Source organism: Anas platyrhynchos, chromosome 3 (genome assembly GCF_047663525.1).
Source record: "Anas platyrhynchos isolate ZD024472 breed Pekin duck chromosome 3, IASCAAS_PekinDuck_T2T, whole genome shotgun sequence".
In the NCBI taxonomy this organism is placed as follows: Eukaryota; Metazoa; Chordata; class Aves; order Anseriformes; family Anatidae; genus Anas; species Anas platyrhynchos.
The window spans coordinates 73,957,846-73,974,341 of record NC_092589.1 but is presented as its reverse complement, the minus strand read 5'-3'; the positions used below and the strand labels follow the sequence as shown (position 1 = coordinate 73,974,341).

Below are 16,496 nucleotides of genomic sequence, written 5' to 3'. Positions count from 1 at the left end.
AGAGCCCACAGTGAAGCGCAAGGCAAGAAGCAACGGGTCAACACAAGTAGAAAAGGGAGTACAAAGGAGCCACGAGAGCCAGCGTGCGAGGCAGTGGTCTTGGCGCCGCACTTTGACACCGTTTTGTGGGCACTGCATCAAAGCAGAGAACTTCAGAGTGATGCAAAGCCAGGCAAGGGTAACTGGGGGGATGTTTTCTCGGAGCCCCTCTCAAGCGTGGGGGCAACCTGGGGAGCAGCACAAAGGTACTTACTTGATAGACGGGCAGAACTTTTGGATGTTGAATAGGGAAAAAGTCAACAAAGTTTAATTCTAGCTCAAAAGAGTCTGCCCACAAATGGAAATGGTATCTAAATCATGAACCTGAAGGACATGATGCTGTGGTCTACTGTTACCACACAAAGAATACGGGAAAAAATATTAAGACTTTAATTCGTGCTATATTGATCTTGAACTGAAGGGTCAGAACCCATAACGAAGTGTCAGAGAAACAGGCTGAGGCAGTCATTTGGACAGCAGAGCAATGGTCTGGAGAGGATATGCAGATCCAAGAAACAGCCACAAGGAGTTATTAGCTGAGTAATTCTTGCAGGTAAGATTCTGTAGAGGTGAGAGGGAGAAAAGAAAGAACAGAGCACTAGGGATGCTCACAGGAGCCTGAAGGGAGCAATGAGACAGATACTCTGTAAGGTGCACAAATGGAGCAATTGTAGAGGTAGAAAAAGCACAGGGCAAAGACATATCTTTCCAAGGAGGCAGGTATAATTCCTAATATCAGAGAGCTACCAGCTCAAGAAGGAGGAGGAAGGAGTACTGGTCATGAACTACGTCTAGGAAGCAGTCACTGAAGATTTCAGTAGATTAGGTCTTACCTGAGTGTGCTGAAAAACTTCAAACAGCCTCCTATCTACACTTGCATTTTAAATGAAGAGGCTAAAACTATGAATAGTTAACAAAATAACCCTTTTCCCTCTCGTTCTTATTTTATGATTTTTTTGTTGTTGTTGTTTTGAAAACCAGATCGTTTTGAGCAGTGTGAATACAATTCATCTCCAAGCTGTTCTGCTTTCTGTGTTAGTCAAATGAGAAATTAGGGAAAATTTGCTTATACGGTACCAGAAAACATTAGGCTCCCACCTGACCAAATACAAATGGCTAATGGCTCTGACAGAGGTGCTCTCTCCTTGCCGTACCCTACGATTACACCCAAAAAAGGCTGAGGTAAACACCTGGGCCCTGTGTGGTGCACGGGCCATCTACAGGCCTGAGGGATCTTCAGGCTTCGTCTCAAGTACAGCCCGTTGCAACAAGCTTCTGCCTGGTGTTAGACAATTCTTACTTTCTGCAAAGCAACCTGAAGAAAGTATTGTTTTCAAATTAAAAAAAACAACAACAACAAAAAAAAAAACATAGGAATGGCGAGGAACAGAAATGCAATAGCCAGGAATGATGTGGAAATAACAAAACCACCACAGCTGGGCAGGGGGTGTGATTGCAGTGTTCAGTACCAACCGTCCCAGTGTTTGTTCTGCAGCCATAAGCAGCAGAGAGGAAATCTGGGAGGGCGCCAGTGACTCTGCCCTTCCACTCAGACAAGCGTGGGCATCTGTTGCTGCATGGGATGCAGGATGGCTGAGATCTAGGCTTCTCAGTTTTAGAAGAATGCAGAAGAAGAATGCAAAAAGTTCTTTAAAGGCAGGCAAGAGCATGCTCCCTCCTTCCCCCGGCACCTGCTGCAGGCTGCAGTGTCTCCGTTTCCCTGATCCTCTGGAACTGCTCTGGAGCAGCATGCTGTAAATTGCATCAATATTTAAATCGTGTTGGAGGGCTCTAAAAGCATAAAAGATTTTTAAATGGCAGTTAGCAGGGCAGTAAAGCTGGATCCCACAATTATCTGTCTGAATTCACCAAGGAATTGGTTCCACGACTGCATTACCAAGAAAGCTGATTCCAGGCAGAACCCAGTGGCAGTTTCCCTTAAATAAAGACCACATTATCAGGCCTAATTAAGCCTATATATTGAGGTGACTTTCATTTTACTGCTCTCTGGATCCCGCTTCTGTATTTTCCAAATCTTATTCCAGTTGCTGAACAGTTTTACAATTCCTTTAACTGCGGCTTTAGCGCTGTGATAAAGGCTGCCACAACAAACCTCAGTCACTGCTCTTCGAATACTTGCTTTGGTTTGGGTTTGAAAAATCATCTAATTTACGCCGCTCGTAGGGTTATTAGTGCTTGTGTTTTAAAATGCCAATGGTTGCCCATCAGCCTGCTTCTTCTAGCCCGTTGTTGATGTCTTTTGCTCTCTGTGGAGGGCCGAGTGTTTCCCTTGTGCTAAAGAGAAAATCACAAAGTCCACATATGCCCTTTAATAGCATATATTAGAAACGCACAGGGAGTTCCCCCTCCATTAGCTGAAATAGGTGCTTTTTTCTTTGCATGTTTAAAACCTGCCTAAACGCCAGCTTTTATTTGTGGTGGGCATTCAGCTCTTGCTGAGCTACGCTTGAGAATACGCCTCAACACAGGCATGGTAAACATAGGCAAGGCTCAGCTCCCCCAAATGAGTTTTTGAAAAGAGCTGGGACACTTGACTTTCTTGGCAGAGCACTGAACTTGAGGAGCCTGGTCTTTAAAAGGAAACGCGCTATGGACCCCATGAGGTATTGCCGTGGCTGTGGCAGCAAGAGGCTTTCTGTTGTAAGCCCTGTTTTTTAATCTTCGTCTCAGAATTACGTTTTCCAAGGTACTTTTTGTACCTTGAGTGTGTCACACGCCCCGTCTATTTAGGGGAGCAGTGCTTGACAAAGGGTTCTGCAGAAATATGGCATGAGTTTGGTTTGTTCACTTTTTAAGTTGAATCGGATAAAGTTTTGGATATAAGAAAAAGTATGGAAATGGTGCTTCTGCCTTGCTTGGGCACATCTGCCTCAGGAACTGCTTTTAGGTTACAAAATCTGAACACGTGCTTCTTGGTTGTCTTCAGTGGAAAGCCAGAGTGCCAACCAGGTAACTCAGGATTAACCAGTATGAAATCCTGACTGGTTCCAGTGGGAACCAGAAAGGCTTGCTGTTGATGCTGCAAATGTCAAGTTAAGATCTCATGTCTTTAGGTCTTTTATCAGCTTTTCATTAGAAAGCATGAATGAGAAGAGCTATAAAATGTAAAGATGTGTGCTGGTGGATTGGGCGTAGTTCCCAGCACGGGGCTGAGGGGCTGTTCTGGTGGATTCCTTCAGCTTCCTCCCCCCCTAAAAACCTGGGATCCAAACTGCCAGCGTGAGGGGGTGGGATGCATGAAAGAGGAAACACAGGGTTAAAAATAAATAGATAAACAAACAAATAAGTGAGCAGTAGTGGTGAGGCCTGGCTGCTGATAGCTGTGGTGGCAGGAAACTCACATGCCAGGAAGAGTCGGGCCGTGGGGAGACACGCAGGAGGATGGGCTGCCAGGATATCTTCTGTATCAGGTCACAGCCCCAGCCCCAGCCAAGGCACAGGTTCCTTTCCAAGGCATGGACTCGCCTAGTCTGGAGGATGTACCCTTTGAGATCGCTGTCCCTGACCCTGCGTCCTCATCGTCCTCCTCCTGCTCAACATCACCGCCGCAGTACTGCAGGTGGGCACCTCCAGGAGTAATTTTTTCTTCTTGCCAGAACATTCAAGCGTTTCCTGTTGAATTTCTTGCAAGGAAATGTGGAAAGTAAGATTCTGGAGCACCTGCCCAGGGATCACCGTAATCTTCAGGATTAGAGCTGTGACTGCATTTAGTTTTGTCTGGATTCATGAAGCCAAAGTTGCAAATGCCTATCAGTGAGTTCAAAACAGCATTAGCAGAATGTTGCAGCCTTCAAGTTAGTAAACTGATTGGGGTTTAACTCCAGAACTGTAGGGATTTTAGGATCATCCTGCTAAGCACTGTAGGCCACGCTGGTTTGCCTAGATAAAGGGGCAGAGCTATACATGATGGATTTGCTCTATTGTGCTCGCTGCCTTCCTTCCCTTCTCCCCATCTCTCCGAATTACGGTTCCGTATAAGATCGATTAATCTAAACTGCTGCTTGTTGGTCTTAGAGGAACAATTTTCTGTAGCTCCCTCACACTGGTTTGAAAGGAAAAAAAAACAACCAACAAACCAAACATTCTGCTTAATTAAGACCTAAAGAGGCGGTGCAAACTTTTGATGATTAATTGGAGCATGCTTTAGAGTGATGCATATTTAGTTATTATAATGTGATAATTTTATCTTGTTATACAAACTGCTCCCTTTGGGAACATGATTTAACACTGCAAACGCACCGTGTTTATTGCATTGTTCATTATGAAAAATGCACGAGCAAAAAGCCACAAGGAGATGTATCTGAACAGTATCTGTGCAGGGGGTGCAGGGAGTACTTCTTCCACCTGTAGTGACACAACCCGGGGGCAGAGAAAACACGGTACTGGAACTCCCACAATAGCTCTTCCTATGAGGAGTGGCTGCAAATTCAGGTCTTGTGCTACGTGTGGAAGGAATACGCCTTCCTATTGCCTGATGCGGCTGCAGGAAGCAGCCGTGGGGATGTTCTGCTGAAAACTCAACATCATTATTCAGTGTTGCTGTGACAGCTCCCCGTGGTCTTGCCTGTAGGAGTACCCGTGCTGCCTCTCACAGGTGGGACAAAGCTGAGATCGTGCTCAGCTTCATCAGCAGAGCTGCTCCAGTGAGAGTGGACATGGGCATGCGGTCAGGATGAACTCATGTTACTCAAGAGGATATATTGGAGATACTCAAGAATAAATGAGTATCAGAACCATACAGAACGGTTTGGTGGGAAGGGACCTTAAAGCCCACCCAGTTCCAACCCCCTGCCATGGGCTGGGACACCTCCCACCCAACCAGGTTGCCCAGGGCCTTGTCCAACCAAAAGACTTCAGAAGAAAGGTTCAGGATGCGGTCTTGAAAGTGATTTTTAAAGATTTGGACTGAGGAAACCAAGGTCTGTGAAAAAGTGAGAGGAATCTTATCTTGAATGGAAATTTTGCATTACTGCTTTCGGATTATTCCAGTTTGTGTTTAGGAAGACTGCAATTAACGCACCACCCTTTGGCTTTCCTTATTTCGCACAATCTTAATGGATTTTTTGAAAGTTATTGCTCCCCACTGCTGCGGATTGTAGTGATAGAAATACATGGGCTATTAATTTTCTGTTAATGTTGCTGGGCTTAATACATTGTTTTGAAACATCCTGCAAGTATTTGCACAGCTTCTGCTCAGATATATGTAAATATTGTCAAGAAGGAAAGCACACTATCGGGTCTGGACCTTTATTGTCCCCAGCTGTCATCCACATACCCTGCTGCCCAAGCCATGGTGCCTGGCTCTGCACCTATCCCTAGGTAGCTTCTCTTAAAGCTAAAAGAGAGGAGTTGGTTTTAGAGCAAAGTCTCCTTCTCCCAGGGCTGCACGGATCCGTAGGGAATTAGATATTGGATATTCTCCTTTTTCACCTGCTGAATTCTGAATTGCATTATGAGGAGATGCGGTTGCATCAAAAATTAAGTTGGCCAAACCCACACCTGAGAGGGCAGATGTGACTTAGATGTGATGTATCAGCGTGCCCTTCCAGGGAAAGCATGCTGGGACCCCCCAGCGTGCAGGTAATTCTCTTGTAGCGGCGTTCCTGAGCCTTATAAATGGAAGAGGCATCTACTTTTATTATTACTGTTACTGTTAAAGGGACAATATTGCGTGTGACTATTTTTTCATGACTCGGGGAGAAGGGAGTGGAAGAGAGAAATAACTGAAGTTCTTCATATTTAGGCAGACTCCCTCCCTTCTGCCCTTCCTCCTTTCAAAATGATTTTGATTAATATCGACGATGCCTTCTGGATATCAGCTCTCTCTTCCTGGAGGTGCAGACAGTGGCTGGTGGTAATTTGTGGACCATTTTCTGCTGGTTTATTGACTTGTGTGTCCGCCCATGGACCACAAGTTAAGCGATGCTGAGCAAGGCATCATCCCTCCCCTCTCTTCTCCGCGCTGGGGTCTGTCTGAAAGGAAGCCTTGGGCAGAAGGAGGTGGATGAGCCCTACCAGCCTGCAAAACAGCATGCAGAGAAGCGTGTGACGTGGCTTCTCCGTGTGTGCAGTCGCTGCTGGGATGCTGTGCGACTGGAACGGGATGGTTGTGTGGTCTTGCTGATGGTCCATGGGAGGCAGAGTTAATCCGTGACCGTGGGCAGGAGCTGAGTGGTGGCTGAGGGTTTTCCCCTCTTCAGTCACACGTGAAAACTCCTGAGAAATCCCAGTGGCAGAGCTCTGCTTCTCCTTAAAACTCCGCCCAAGCCAAGCCAACCTGCTTCGAAAAGAGGTGCTCCAGCACCTGCTTTGCTGGTGAACTCTCTTTCAGCTCTGTAATTTTCCTTTTTCATTAATGACAGCTATTCTCACCGGTAATGAAGGCTGTTAGAAAGGTATCACTGCTAGATCTTCTATTTTCCCGAGACAAAATCCTTCCTGTCAGTAGGAAATACAGGTTGCTGTTCCCTGAACTGGGAGGCAGCCAGCTCTTCCCCTTCGGCTCGCAGGCTCTCCTCTTGTCCCGGTGCATTCAAAGGGGCAAGCTTGGTGTGTAAAGAATTGCATGGTTATGGTGCAAAACCAGCTAAATTGGGACAACTTTGTAAATGCTTGGTACTACAAACGGCTGGGGATGAAAATGGTAAGAGCTGCTGGGCTGGGTCCCCCCAGACTGCTCCCCCCCGAGTTCTGGCCAAATTGGTTTGATTTCCCTCGATATTCGGTGTATTAAAGCGTTTATAATATTGAGAAATCCCACTAAAGAGTAAATGATGAAATGCGTTAAGCACAAACCTGTGCTACAACCTAGCCTTAAATACGGCTCTAAGGGTAGACGGTCTGATTAAAACTAAAAGGTCATTATTTTTTTTTTAACATTGTACAATTTTATTTGTGGCTGTAAATCATAACACAATTTGTGGAAGGAAAAAAGTTATTAAACGGGCAATATTTATTCCGTTAAGGTGAATAAAATGCGGCACGTAGCCCTGAGTTATGACAGCTGGGGAAAGGAGCCAAATCACTCTGCTAAAAATTAGTTTGCCAATAATTTTACAGAACGATGACAGTGTAGCTTCGAAAACAAATCCTTTATAGGGAAATGGGATGGCTGCATGACAGACTCTCTGAGCCATGAATTCTCCACAGCTCATGGACTAAGAACTGCTTTAACAATTAGTCTTCGGGGACTTTTTTTTTCCCAGCAGTTAGACAATGGCTGCTGCCTGTAACCAAAAGGTCGTGCTGTACAATAGAGTGGACATCGGGACCGAAGAGTTTGGGGTTTTGAGTCAGAACGATTCCTGCTAACTCACTGCAGTCGTCTGCCCAGGAGGCTTAACTATTCCCTGCCCCTGTCTGCGAAGCTGGCTGAGAATGATGACTGCCCAAGGATGTCGCTGGGACTTCAGTAACAAGTCCAGCTGTGCATCTCAGGAGGCGTACACGTCCCATTCATAACGCACATTTGAGAAGAGCTTGCTGGGGGGGGGCTGAATTAAAATTGGGTTGATGAGCACGAAGACAGGGAAGTAGCCTGGCAGTGCTGCGTCTCCCTTCTTGCTCAAGTCCGGGTTTTGGTGGCTGCTGTGTTCCAGTGAAAGCTCCCGTTTTACACACTTGTCATTGTTGCGAAACAGCGCTGGAGTGGGGCGCTTCATTTGCCTTCTCATTTAACAGAGGGCTCTTGTTAGAGACCTGCTTTGGTGCAGTGCTGTCCAGGCGTGTTTGGTCACCAGCTTGCTGAGCAGAATATCCAGAGGGCTGTAAGCAATGAGAGCAGAGCAGCAGGATTTACTAAGCCTCTGTTCCCGGTTGCTTATTCAATAAAGACTTGTGCACTCTTACACATGCTGAAAAGCTCTCGAGACTTCCCGAGCTTTTCAGCAATGCACCGTTTTGAAGCTAATAATCTTTTCCAGCCCTCCTAGAAGCTCTGCCAGGCTGTTAAGCCTGCCTGGCACAGGTCACCTGTGGAAGGAGCTGGAAGTCGCAGGCAGGCACATTTCCACTCCCAAACACTGAGAGGTTAGAAATAAGATGAGCCGGCGCCGGTTGTATCTAAGAGTAAGTGTGCAGATGTCTGAGGAAGGTGTTTGCATCTCATGTAAACATTGTTCTTATATTTTTGTTGTAGAAGATGATGTGTCAAATGTACAAATAATGTGTGCCTGGTGCCAGAAAGTTGGAATCAAGCGCTATTCCCTGAGTATGGGAAGTGAAGTGAAATGCTTCTGCAGCGAGAAGTGCTTTGCAGCTTGCCGAAGAGCATATTTCAAGAGAAACAAGGTAAGAGAAATAAGGAAAGATGTAACCTGCATAGACATAGCTTTAATTGGGCCCAGCCCGCGTCTCATTTAGCATCTAATAGAAGCTCTTTTCTTTTGTTTTCTCTGTTTCACCCAGTCCCTCCACTTTCCATCCGTATTGTCTCTTGCACTGTCAGCCCTTTACTAACCTTGTTTCTTTCAGTTTCCTTCAGCTTGATGCTTGGGCTTTGTGAGAGGCAGTTGAGTTTAGATAATAATAAAAACCTAGGAGTCCCGATTTGGCCTCAGGATGCTTGCTGCACACACCCCACTAAGAGGAGGCACCGTGCAGTAGAGCAGGGGGTGGCTGCGTGTGACTGTGTCAGCTTTACCAGGTAGTGGAAGTTGTGTCACAAATTTCCATGGCAGTGGGATCGTGGCCAGCAGGTAAATGCTTTTAAGGCCTAAGTCTGGATCCCATCGTGACAGTGGACATCTTCCCACCGAGACTAGTGAGCTGTAGTTGCGTTCTTTTAAATGTACTGCAGCTAATATGTGATCATAGCTGCAAAATTCAGACCTTACACAGTTTTTGGTTTGGGGTAAGTGATGTTAGAACATCCAAAGTAGCACGAAAACCCCTCCTACTCCATTTAAATTTAACTTTGTCTAAAATTAGAATGTAATCCTAATATCGAATGCCTACAAAATTGCTGTAATCGCTGAAGTACAGTGCCTGAAAATGCCCTCTAGGCCACTTCAGCAGCTGTTTTTCTGCAGCAGTATGTGCGATATGTCATGTAAAGAAAAATAATGAAGGAGCGCTCCAGCATTTTTTTTTTTAGTTGTTGAAAAAGTAGCTGTGTCCTTCTGGTATTTACTAGTGCAAGAGGAGTCTTTGGACAGCTTTTGTTGTCTCAGAAATATTTTTTCTTCATAAAACCTTTTACATCTTGGTTTTCTGATTGATAACTGTTTTCCCTCATGCTACAAAACATTCAAGGCCTTTCAAGTTGCAACAAAATTCAGGTCTCCAAGTCTGGTATTTTAAATATGTGCTGATAACAAATAAACACACGGAGATCCTAGATTCAAGATGCACTGTTAGAGCAAATTACCCTCCTTCATAAATTTGGGTCACATCCTCCTGCCAAAAAAAAAAAAAAGTGCCTGAAGAATTAGGTTGCAAAGATCAGTAGAGTGGAATTTCGGTGGCAGTCTTGGAGAATCAAGCTCATAATGTCTACTGGAGCAGACAGGCAAGTCAGAGTCACGTGGAGGCCTCTGCCAGGAGTGGTGTTTACATCTTCTGCCTGGAAGTGTAGAGGAGGGAAGTACAGGCTCCTAGGATGCTCCTCACTGCAGAACGAGTTCCCATGTACTGTGTGTGTATGTGCACGCTTGCACACTTAGTAAACCTTGAGAAAGGTTTAATACCAGCTGATGGTGGATGCTCCTTAATCTATAACTTAGATCCTGGTATGGAAGGTTTAGATCCCTTGCTAATTAAAAATAAATGTTAACATAATGCATAGGCATACTTCAATGTTGAAGTAGTATGATTCAGTAACAGTTTATGGCCATGAATTTAATCAGTCAGGTAATTTGAAAAAGTTCCCTTTTACCTAACTTAGGATTTATTACCCATGTGCTTTGTTGGATGTCTCCTTGCCCTTGTATTATGAGAAAGGATGACTCAGATCATCTTATTTCCCCCGGTTCCCTTTTCTATACCTCTATTAACTGCTGGAAGCTAACCAGTTCTGGATATTTTCCTCATCTTTTCACCCAGAAAACTCTGTACCATTTATTATTTAGTATGTAGCTAAATAAAAATAGATGTTCCTAATCTTTTCATATGAAATTATATCCCAGTGAAATGCCCTATCCTTCACTAAAGAGGTCGCAAATTAAGAAAATGTCATATGAGAGGGCTTGACAAAACACGACAAGATAACATAAAGTCAGTATCATGTTGGTTGCTTCATTGGCTCTGCTTCAAAATAAGGCAGTGAGTCAGATTTTCTCCCTCTTTGCACCTGTGGGATCGGTAATTGCACAGAATCCAACCCAGCTGGGGAAACCTGGAGCTGCCCGTTGCACGTGTATTCGTGGCATGAAATGATCAGTGGGCAGAATATGTAGGAAATGCTGTCCTTAAATTAGGACAGGTATGGGAGAGCTCAGCAGCCCCTCGTGCTTCTGATTTTGCACTTCACCTGTTGGTAACAGAGCAGCGTGTTGAGGAACAGGATCGCAGGAGCAAGGTTGGGATAGTTTCGGGTTTACCCCCTGACCTTTAATGTGTGAGTACTGGTGCAGCAGCCTACCTGTCTTCTCCACGAGCCTAATGCTTATTTATGTGTTTGAGGAGTTCCCCTGCTCCACACTTTCTCATTTTTCAAACAGAGGAGTACAACAGTCACGTTTCACCTGCCTTATGTGTGTTTTAAACAGCGGACCTCTGCAACAATATAGGCTTGTGTTACATTAAATATGGACAGCTGCTGCGTTTCAGGGAGCTGATAGGACTTTGTGGTCACTTGGTTTAAGGCTTGAATTTCCTAATGGATCAGGCTGAGCGGTCTTCCCTTTCTCCCTCAGATGAGAAGTGCTGCAATAAGCACTTGCTTAAAACAATGGGGCTGTTTAAACAGTAAAAATTAAGTCATTTCTGATGTCTTGAAACGCCACTAAGTAACGCTGCAAATTCCACAGCCCTGAGTGCCAGTAGCTGGGCTCAGAATTGGGATTTTTGTCGCCACCTTAATAACGAAATCCTCTCCCATAGGCAGGGCAAGTGTGCACCCCCAGAGATTCCCAGCTGGGAGCTGTGCATCCCTCCCTCCGTGCCACTCGAGCTCCAGGCACCGTCTGGGTGCGTGGTCAGGGCGGATGGGGGGCTTCGTGGCCCAGGCTGGGAGCTTCTAAGGAGAAAGATTTGAGTGATTGGAAGTTGCTTTTCTCGTAAGAAATGCAAATTTTGCCCCGAGTATCCTGCAGTCATGACCATTTAAAATTAGCCGTGTTAGCAACCGAGCCTCCCAAGAACGGAAATATATATATTTTGCAATTATAATGGCTCTCCCCACAGACCGTAATTTTATATAAATTACTAGAAATAAATGAAGAAAAAATTGATTTTTCTTACCCCTTTAGGCAGAGAGTGAATTGTTTAGACTGTATCTGATTTAGAAGAAGCTTCTGAGTACCACCTCCCTCCCTCCCCCCCTCAACAAAAGTAATCCAAACCTAACTTCTTGTTTCTGCTTGGTGTGGTGTGCGTAGTCAAATACAGATCCTGAACCAGTGCACGATGATAACCTGTTGTGCATAATAATACCAATTAAAAGGAAGAGTTGCAGGAGAGGGAGCATTTCATACCAATGTTTGTAATTGAACAGATTTAAGACCGGGAGCCGTTCTGACGCTCTCTCCCTAAGAGATTTAGGTTTATAGGCCAAATAATATAAAGTTAAGCACCAAAGAGGCACATCAGGGCAAAAAGCATCAGACCACCAAGTTTCAGAGTATTAAATTTAAAGGGAACTATTGGATTCGTAATTGGATCCAGTGAGTTTGAAGCCTGAAAAGATTAATTTTGAAATTAAGTTTATTGAATCAATGGGTCAGAAAACAAATTTATTGTGACCAAATGGCCAAACCTAGCACAAGGACTGAATTCGTAGAGGTTATAGGCTCTGTTCACAGATACAATAAAGAATAATTTACTTGATTTGACTAAGATCTCAGAGAAGAAGTGGCTGCGAGGTTGTCAGCCAGTATTTTATCTTTGACCTTGGCCCTGCTGTGCAGTGCCTTACCACCAGGAAAAAAAGGTGATAAATGTTTGTGCTTACAGCGCAATCAAGTTTCATTCCTACAAACAAACAGAAAGGCGTAAATCAACGAGGGAAAGCAAATTACTGTTTAGCAGCACGAAAACATAAACGGTGAGGGGTCCGTTCCCCTGTAGGGGATGGGGATTTGTGGCACCCAGCTTGCTGCCCGCCGAGCAGGCTTGGGAAAGGAGCCCTTAGTGCAGACCATCTGCCCAGGCAGCATCTGGCTTTGCCCTCCCTGCTTCCCAACAGAGCAAGAGGTGCTCCCATTGCAGGGATGAAGACCCGGGCAGGGTGTGCTTTATGCTCTTCTATCCCATTGGTGTGGCAAGGGTGCAGGTGAGCAATCAAATGGGGCTGTAGGGAGTCACAGGCATTTCTTTAGTCCTCTGCTCCTTATGTTTTCAAAGTATATTTCAAGACAATAAACTGCACGCAGTGTCGTAAAGGCTTAGTACTCTTGCCTGAATAATTTTTTGGTTAATTAATATATAACAACATGTGATTAGTATGGATATGAATATCCAAACACATGCTGAAAACTGGGAGTAAACAGAAGCTCTCATTCCCCCAAATTATTGCTGAGGATCGTCAGAGAAAGTTCTCTTGATTTCGAGCTTAATTACGCAGCCTAACAGCAAAGAAGAAATATTCAACAATCTCCCTGCTCTGTCAGTGAGTAATGGCCAAAAGTGTTGCTCTCGTCTCTTTCTTAGGCACCTGCAAGATTTAATTTGTTAAATGATGATTGTTCACAAAAATTTTGAAAATTGCTTAAAGCAACTTCATTCGAGTAATACCCCTGACGAAAAAAAAAAGAAAAAAAGAAAGAAAAGCTTAGCTGTTACATCTTCCTTTAGACTCCTTTTCGATAATAAGCTCTGAAACACATGGGGCTCTGAACGGAAAACCCATTGCTCCTGGAGATTTACCTTGCATTAATTAGGTGTTGAGAAAGGTCAGCGCGGAGCAGGTGTCCTACCTGGTTTGCATACAGGTCTCTTTTGGTTTTACAGAGCAGCAGAGGAAGGAAACGTAACGAAGAGTTGACCAAGTTGCTCGCTCTGATGTGGGCTTCTGTAGGATGCGTGCACGTGGCTTTCTTTTGCTCGTGTCTGGGTGTGCACGCCTGCAGGTGCCAATATGCAGAGCTGCCACAGAAGCCAGTTAATAAGGTTTCTTGCTAAGGCTTGAAGGTGGAAGGGGAAAAGGATGACAAGCATCTCCACGGCTGTGATTGCTGTGGTAGGATATAAATGAGTGCTGATGAATGAATGCAGATGAGACGCTGAGTCTGCAGAGGAAATAGTGTAAGCGTGGGGCACGGTTGCAAACTTCTTTGAGGAACTATACAGGGAAGGGGGAGAAAGGAAAATATCCTCCCTCGGAGGATGTTGTAAAGTATGCAAAAGGGGAGAAGGCCGCAGATGGTGACCCAAAAATCTGGAGCAGGCCCTGAGATAAGCAGCAAATCCCAAGCCGTGAAAGGGATGGGTGGTGGTAGTCAGAAGGAGGAGTGTGCAGCGTGCTCCAGCTGTTATCAGCTGGCCTTTTTGCTTACTGGATACCGAAACCAGAAGGCTCGTAAAATTCCTTCCCTGAACCAGAGGAAGGTTTTTCCATGGTATGAAGAGGCGAGGAAGTCCCAAATTAACCTGCTGAGAACATCAGTCAGCGTATCTCACTGCTCACCCACACCAAAGCAAAATGCACGAGCGCTGCTAACGACGAAATGCATCAGCACCTGCCTGATGCCACCCGTGCCTTAATGAAGGGATCTGGCAAACCAGCGTGCTTGTCAGTTTGCAAACTCGATGGACGTTTTACTGTCCATCTGCTGCCATTTAATACCATAAATCTGAATCAAATTCCCATTGTCCGAATGGCTAGCAGGTATCCAACACAATTAAAAGGCGTGTTCCCTTTTAATTTCAACCACCACGTCCCATTACATCGCTCGTGTCGCAGGCTGGCTACTTGGGCTGTAACGAGATGAATGTGCTCGTTAGGACCCGAGAATCTGCTGCCTCGTGGACAGCAGGCGTTGGGTTCGGATGAATCGCCCGGCTGACGCGAGGGCTCCTCGCACCAATTCTGGACAGCTCCGGCGATTGCCTCTCTCCTCGGTGCCAGAAGCAGGCCCTGTTTACGTGCAGATGTTACAACAAAATGCCGCTAATTGCGTTAGGGCTCGACTGGAAATGCTTTTAAGGTTTCCGTACGCAGTTCAGACTAATGGCGTGGGTTTAAACAGGGAGATGTTGTGGCACATGGACGCTGGAGACGTGAAAGGAGTTTCTCTCTATGGGATATGTCCTCAGAGTGGCTGAGGAAGAAAGATTGCTGGTAGCTATTTTTCTGGAGATTACCAAAGTGTTTTACTGGAGTCTTAAATCACTTGGATGAATTTTTGGAAGGGAAAGAGAGATGCTAGGGGAAAAACAGACATTTTGCTTTGTTAAAAAGTTTGGCAAGGTAGGCTTCGTGATTTGTGTCCAGAACATTTTTATATCACCAGGGGATTTTTGATTAAAGAGTTCAGATGCACAACAATGATGCATTCAGAAAATGAGCAGATCCGATACACTTGGGCTCTAACTTTACCTCTGAATCCCTTTGGCTCTGATGTGCGTGAGCGAGACAGTCATGCAATAAAACACCACTCTCCCCTGCACTTGGTCCACGCTGTGTTAGATTAGCCCAAGCTGCCTTGACCCCGTATAAATTTCTGCACCTTCCAGCTTTGTTTTTACACAATCCATACAGAATGAGCATCGAAAACGGTTCTCGTTCTGGAGAAAACTTAGGGTAGGTCTCCAAAGTGAATCTAGTTTGCACAGATTATATTTGATGCCACTTTTCCCTTTTGCTGATGAACACATCAATCATTAATACTAATAAGAGCTGGGCAAATAATGAAATGCATGTTAAATAATGTGTTTGTTCAAAAATATCATGACATTTGAATAAATGATTGGCTTAATGCATCTGTTCACTTCCCAGTCAGCTCATTAACGTCGGGAAATATTGAAAAAGTAGCTCGAGTAATTTTTCACTCTCTATATATTTTTATTTAAAAAGCAAAATTAAGCAAATATGGTTTTCCAAAAATGTGTTTGGATTAGGAACGCTGTTGTGAATGACACCCCGCTGATCATACTCCCAAAAAGGATGCACGGAGTATTGCAATTAGCCACACAGTTTAACTAGGTGCAATTCTGTTGTTCCTGGTCCTTTCTCAGGGGCACGTGTCACTGTCGCAATTCTCTCCAGCATTAGCTAGTGGCTAACCCAGGGGAATGGTGATGTGTTGTAAGCTGCTGGTCTGTGTTTAGTTACTCTTGTGCTCTTCTGAAGCGGCAACTTCCCTCTCCATCATGCATAGGGTCACATTCAAGGATGAAACTGTGTCAGACCAAAGGAATAAATCACACCGCACGTCTTTTGTCCCCTTCCAGGTAGGAAAGCTTCATCCCTTTAGCTTGGTTTGCAAACACTTGCTGGTTTATGGGAAGATGGAAGGAGCCCGTACACATGTTAACCTTGAATTTGGCCTCATGAATCTCCATGAGGCTAGGAGAGGCCAACTGGATATGATTTAGAAGCTGCCGGAGGAACAGGGAAATCTACTACCGGGAATTGTTAGTTAAAGTCAGCTTCTTGCCATATATCAAGTGGTGCTCGATGTGCAAGTGTTAAACTTGCTGGCGGAGCTAGGTGGCTTTTGCAGGGCAGAAGTCTGAAAATGTCAAATATCTTTCCTGTAGAAAATCATTTCTGCAATAGTAAGAGACTGTTTGCTGGCCAGCTAAGTGCAATTACAGGCTGCTCTCTGTCAAAAACCCAAGCATTTATAACTCACCCATTTGAATTTAAATTGGGCTGAAAGTAAACATATGTTGCAAGTTGCCAGCCTGGATGCAATTTTGTAGCTCGAGTAAATGTACTCATCTGTTTAATAATTTTTAGAAGCAGTCATAAAGTATCTGCTGGGTTTGGGGGTGGGAGGGTTTCGTGCCTCTATGCGGCTTCAGATGGTTTTGGTTTATTTCATCTCCTGCCTAAGGAGCTGACGGCCAGGCTCTGCCTTCGTTGTACATAGGGGTGCTTGGGTCGGTGGTCCTGGTGGAGCTGCTCGGGTGGTGGCCAGGTTTTGGAGTGTCCTGGGCAGGTGGGAACGTGGGGATGTGGCTCCATCTCTGATGAGAGCTGCTGGAACTACGTACCAGCAAAGGCTTGGGTGGGAAGGGACCTCACAGCCCATCCCCTGTGCCATGGGCAGCGACATCTCTCACCATATCACGTTGCTCAAAGCCCCGTCTAGCCTGACTTTGAAAGCTTCCAG

General features: G+C 45.1%; 1 protein-coding gene across 3 annotated transcripts in view; it reads left to right on the top strand.

The window, feature by feature from the left end:
* The window catches only part of SOBP (sine oculis binding protein homolog), a 95,184-nt gene that overhangs the window by 13,261 nt on the left and 65,427 nt on the right, over nt 1–16,496 (top strand). For all 3 annotated transcript variants that reach the window (XM_072036134.1, XM_038176184.2, XM_072036135.1), the window contains exon 4: nt 8,198–8,349. In XM_072036134.1, the coding sequence (XP_071892235.1) occupies nt 8,198–8,349 (152 nt within the window). The remainder of the gene's footprint in view (nt 1–8,197; nt 8,350–16,496) is intronic.